General features: G+C 46.6%; 1 protein-coding gene across 1 annotated transcript in view; it reads left to right on the forward strand.

Annotated features, from left to right (window-relative positions):
- Nucleotides 1-2302: 2302 nt before the first annotated feature.
- The window catches only part of SLC2A4RG (SLC2A4 regulator), a gene marked incomplete at its 5' end in the record, with an annotated part of 50079 nt that continues 46875 nt past the window's right edge, over nt 2303-5506 (forward strand). Inside the window, 2 exons of the mRNA XM_081866475.1 lie at nt 2303-2357; nt 3579-3641. Of these exons, the coding sequence (XP_081722601.1) occupies nt 2303-2357; nt 3579-3641 (118 nt within the window). The remainder of the gene's footprint in view (nt 2358-3578; nt 3642-5506) is intronic.

Raw genomic sequence — 5506 nt, forward strand, 5'->3', positions numbered from 1 at the left:
GACTGGTGGCCGAGCTGTGCAGGGATATACTAAATTATGTTGTCTATGCAACATAATTACAACATAAGAGATTTTACTTTCTTGGGCTTCATGATCACTGCAAATGGTGACAGCAGGCAAAAAGATAAAAGACACCTGCTTCTTGGGAGAAAAGCAATGACAAACCTAGACAGCATCTTAAAAAGCAGAGACATCACCTTGCCAACAAAGGTCCGTATAGTGAAAGCTATGGTTTTCCCAGTAGTGATGTATGGAAGTGAGAGCTGGACCATCAAGAAGGCAGATCGCCGAAGAATTGATGCTTTTGAATTATGGTGCTGGAGGAAACTCTTGAGAGTCCCATGGACTGCAAGAAGAACAAACCTCTCCATTCTGAAGGAAATCAGCCCTGAGTGCTCACTGGGAGGACAGATCCTGAAGCTGAGGCTCCAATACTTTGGCCACCTCATGAGAAGAGAAGACTCCCTGGAAAAGACCCTGATGTTGGGAAAGATGGAGGGCCCAAGGAGAAGGGGATGACAGAGGGCAAGATGGTGGGACAGTGTTCTTGAAGCTACCAGCATGAGTTTGACCAAACTGCGGGAGGCAGTGGAAGACAGGAGTGCCTGGCGTGCTCTGGTCCATGGGGTCACAAAGAGTTGGACACAACTAAATGACTAAACAACAACAACAACATCTGCCCGGACACTGAGGTCCAGCTCTGAGGGCAGATAAGTCCTGAGGATCCATCCTATGGGAGGCAGCGTTGTCGAAGCTTGCAGCATTCCGGCTAAAGCAATAAACACAAACTATTCCAATAAACCCTCTGGCTGCAACCAGCAGTTCTTATACATATATTCTACTAAGTCTCTTGATTTTAAAAGAATTTCCTTTCCTTTTTCTTTTTTTACCAGAAGCAGAATCACGAACCAACGCAGTTCACTGTAGTTTTAACAGGAAGCAGGTACTGCCTTTAAACACAATCATTTTTAGCTCCGGTCTCAGCAGAATTTGTATAATAGGAAGTCAGAGAGACCAAAAAGAACATACAGTATTTAGATGTTGGGGCACGTGCCCTGCAGTGATGCTGTTCAACAAACGGGTACATCTAGGTGGTTTTTAATGTGGTTTTTTTTAAGTGTCAGTTTTTGATCTGAAGGGTGATGTTGGGCGAGATCTTTTAACACAGGGTGGGGATCAGATGAGGAGCCTATGGTTTTCCAGGTATCGTTGGACTCCAATTCTAAACCAGCATGGCCGCTGATTCCTGCCCACCCGGATTTAATTCCATACTTGATGACCAGATATGGGATGTCCCACTACCTACCTAGAACGGACCACTTTAAATTGCCAGTGGGACTTCACATGACGGAATGCTCCTCCATGTACTAAACATTCCCTGCATGTAGAAAGCTAGGGTGTCAGAGAGATTGTTTTCTCTAGCATGCTTGCTTCCTAGGGTAGAGGCATTATCCATGGGATCATCCACATTCCTGCTTGTCCTGTGCTCATAAAGCAAGGGCCCAAGCAGTTTCCCGCTTGCCCTGGGCTTTCTAGGTATTGGCCCAAGCAGTTTTAACTTTGTACCGCCTCTTTTCCCTGGAAAACACGCTCCTTAGAGGTAAATCAAAACAAATGGCACACTGCGTAAAACTCAGTTGCTGTTTGTTCCCATTCAGCGTTAAAACTGGTGCGTTTTCCCAGGGGAAAGCAACATGGCAAATGGAAGTGTGGATAAGCATTCACTTAGATCAGCCTTTGCCAACCAGGTGTCCTCCAGATTTTGGGACTACAACTCCCATCAGCCCTAGCCAGCATGTGTTCTACAATGATACCTCTGGTTGCGAATGGGATCCATTCCAGAGCCCCATTCGCAACATGAGCAGAACACAACCAGTGTCTGCGCGTGCGCAGGTCGCGATTCGCCACTTCTGCGCATGCGCGTGACATCATTTTGCACGTCTGCGCATGTGCGAGCTGCGAAACCTGAAAGTAACCCTTTCCAGTACTTCCAGGTCGCCGCAGGACGTACCCTGAAGGTAAATAATGGTTATAGCGTTATTGCAGCGTTGGTGGTGCAGCCGAGTCCTTCTGGCAATGACTGTTGGTGGGTGATCGGAACTGTAGTCCGGCGACCACAGCCTCAGTTTCCCCCCTGTGTATGAAGCAAACCATTAAGAACATAAGAAGAGCATGCTGGATGAGGGATCCTGTTATCACAGTGGCCGGCGAGATGCTGTTCCCTTGGCAAGTGTTACTCTTTTGGCTTGGAGTCCCGAAACTGGGTTTCTGGCACTCCACTGCAGAGATGAAGGCAACCGAGATGCACTCCGATTACCTGTGTAGCTGCCGGTGGGTTGATTCTGGCTGGCTCCCAGGTAAGGTATTGATGGGGGCTCTTCATCTACATGAAAGCAGCGTTTCCCGCCTTGAATCTGAATGCCACTAGAGGCGAAGGGGGAATGCACGAGTTGCTCAAACAAGACAAGCCGCCAACTTTGGTCTCCACACGAAGGAACTACCGGCAGTACCTAGATAACGATTCTTAATTATTAACCCACTTGATCATGAAGGAACTGTGGCCTCCAGCCTCTTAGCTGGAATGTGCTGCTAGGAATCATGTGTGTAGCAGTGTGTGTGTGTGTGTGTGTGTGTGTGTGTGTGTGTGTGTGTTGAAAACAACAGCAGCAACCCATGCCAAGGGCTTCCTGATCTTTTTAATTGCAACAGTCTTGGGAAGTAGGTCAGCAATTTGTCCCTTGTTGGGCTATGTTGTAAACAAAAATTGCCCTTTTCCCTTATGGGGTATCCAGGAGCCCATATAGAGTCCTTACATAGGTTCCCTATTGGTAGGAGAGAATAACAGAGGCCAACCAGAGGATATTGAGAAGCAAAGCAGCTAGTAAGCTTGATCTTTATTGATCTGTTGCAACAGGGTGCTCCCCTCACTACATGCAGGAGAGGAGGAGGAACCCAGAAAAATGGCGTGCAAGGCCTTATAAAGACTTTTGAAATTGCCACCCTGTAGATCAAGACCACCCCCAGAAACACCATACATACATCACAGAAGGGGTGTTACCTAAGACCACCCCTCAGGTACATCATACCTACATCACAGAAGAGGTCTTAAACAGAAATCTGAATGTTGTTTTTCTCCTGTTGTTGTTCATCTCCTGTCTGGCAGGTTACTTGATTGGATTGCCTGGCCAGTCTTTTGTAATGATAAATACTTAGTTCTTGGGCCATGTCACAGGCTCACACCCTAATCACATCCCAAATGTGCCCCCAAGACAGGATCCTCGAGGAGGAAAGAAACAATGGGACGTCTCCCACTTCAAACCTGCAGAGAAAACACTTGCTCAGTTTAGGAATCAAAATGGTTCCAGGTCGGTCTTCCTGTGCTGATCTATGTACGTCCTTGGTTGGTACACTTATGAACGTTACCATATATCTAAGACCATAAAACTCCTATCACAGCTACCAGGGCCAGATCCTGATCTTTTGCTTTTAAGAGCATGCAGGTATGAGAATGTGGTCAGAGGCCAGAGGAGAAGGTGCGTAGGAGCTGTCTCTCGCCCTCTCCTCCTGTCGCTTGCCAGCAATTATGGGATATTTTGGCAACGGGTCCTTGCACATGTTCCGATATGTCTGTGGTGACTCTGGTGAGAGGTAGAAATCTGATTTATTTATTTTTTTACAGTGATCTTTTCTTTTAAAGTTTTTACTAAGTTTTTACTAAGTTTCACAAACAAACAATAATAACAACAACGGCACAGTAACGGATTACAGGTAAGGTGCAAGGCAATTAACGCGAGGTCAAGAGCACGGGGTGAAGATATCATCTGGATATCAGTGACAAAGAAGAGAAAACAAAGAAACAAGACATTCAGACTCAAATAAGAAATGAAGAGAATAAGCCAAGATTAATTATCCACAAATCACCACAACTTTGAGGTGAAATAAACTTGTTTTCTTTGTTAGTAGTGAATTTAATAAAGCGATACCACATTTCTCCAAATTTGTCTGACTCTTTTGCTTTCCTTAAGTTTTGGGATTTGATTTTTGTAAAATAATAATAAAATAATAATAATAATAATAATAATAATAATAATAATAATAATAATGTGTTTTTGGTATGAATAGTAATAATACTGCTTTATATACTGCTTAATCATAAAAAACTTCTAAGTGGCTTATGCACAACAAGGAAATATTTTCAAATTATTGACAAAAGTATCAGCTGATTAGATGTTTGCCTTTAATGAATTAAAAGTAAAAGTAAAATCTACCACCACTCATTTGTGGGGCTTTGCAGAACCACAGTGGAAGGGTGCTGCATTCCATTTATTTTATTAAAAAATAGTTGTTGTATTTTGTTGCATTTTCATTTTTTTTTTATGCAAACCACTTAAGAGATATTATATCTATATCTATATATCTATCTGTATATCTAACTAACTTGTAAGAGTCACATCCCTTGCTCTGCTCACTTTTACCCCTGGCCCTGCCTGCCCTTGGCATGTGGCCCTAGAAAGCTTCCCACGAGGGAATGTGGCCCTCAGCTGCCAGATCTTCAGTAGACGACCCTGTTGTAACTTAATATAGTCACAATCCCTCTTCCTCTCTGAGAGCTACAACTCTCAAGAGGGATTAAGGGTTAATCCACTCTGTGAAGGGACTAGGGCCACTGCTTGCCAACCCGTGTGCCGTGGCCCCTGGGGTGCCTTCAATGATGGTCAGGGGTGCCACGGGCAACACTGGCCTCTGTCCCTCTTTCCTTCCCTCCTTCCTCTGATGCCCTCTCGCTTCTCGGCCTCCCAAAGGCTTGCACAGCTGTTTGTTGCAGCAGCCCTGGCTACGAGCTCCGCAGGCGAATGGTGCAGTCTGGGGCTGGCCAGGGGGTGCTTCCCAGGCCCCTGGGGGGCAGTGGGAGGAGACACCTCTCTTTGGGGTGAGGGGAGGCAGCTCAGAGACCAGGGGCAGCAACTACAGCTGCCCAGAGGACCCCCAAGTCGAGGGGAGGAGGCTGAGGGAACCCTCCACAAGGGAGGGTGTTTGAAAAAGGGCGAGGGGCTGCCAGCTCTGCAGGCAAGGGGGGACACAACCGGGCTCCTGAGCCCGACAGGGCTGCCGCAGAAAGAATGTAGTTGGTCAAGGGAGCCATGGGCTCAAAAGGTTGAAAACATCTGGAGTAGGAGTTCTCCTAACAACTCTCAGCACCCTGAACAAACTACACTTCCCATGATTCTTTGGGGGAAGCCGTGACTCTTTAAAGTTGTATCCGAGTGCTTTAAATGCAAGGTGGCTTTCAGGTCTACAGCAACCGTTTGTGTGCCTCTGCCTGAGCTTCCATCGCTTCAGAGTGCAGTTTGGTTGCTCCTCAATACGAAACAATCAGCAAGCAGCGCAGGACGCGTGCACGCCAGTGAGGAGGGGTCCGGGCCTGACTTGCTGCTTTTCTGCGTGCAGGGATTTGGGCGGCGGGGATTCCAGTTGTGGCAGCCCAACCACCACCACCTGCGTGCAG

The sequence above is a fragment of the Podarcis erhardii genome, assembly GCF_964252035.2.
Source record: "Podarcis erhardii genome assembly, chromosome: 6".
NCBI classification, from domain to species: Eukaryota; Metazoa; Chordata; class Lepidosauria; order Squamata; family Lacertidae; genus Podarcis; species Podarcis erhardii.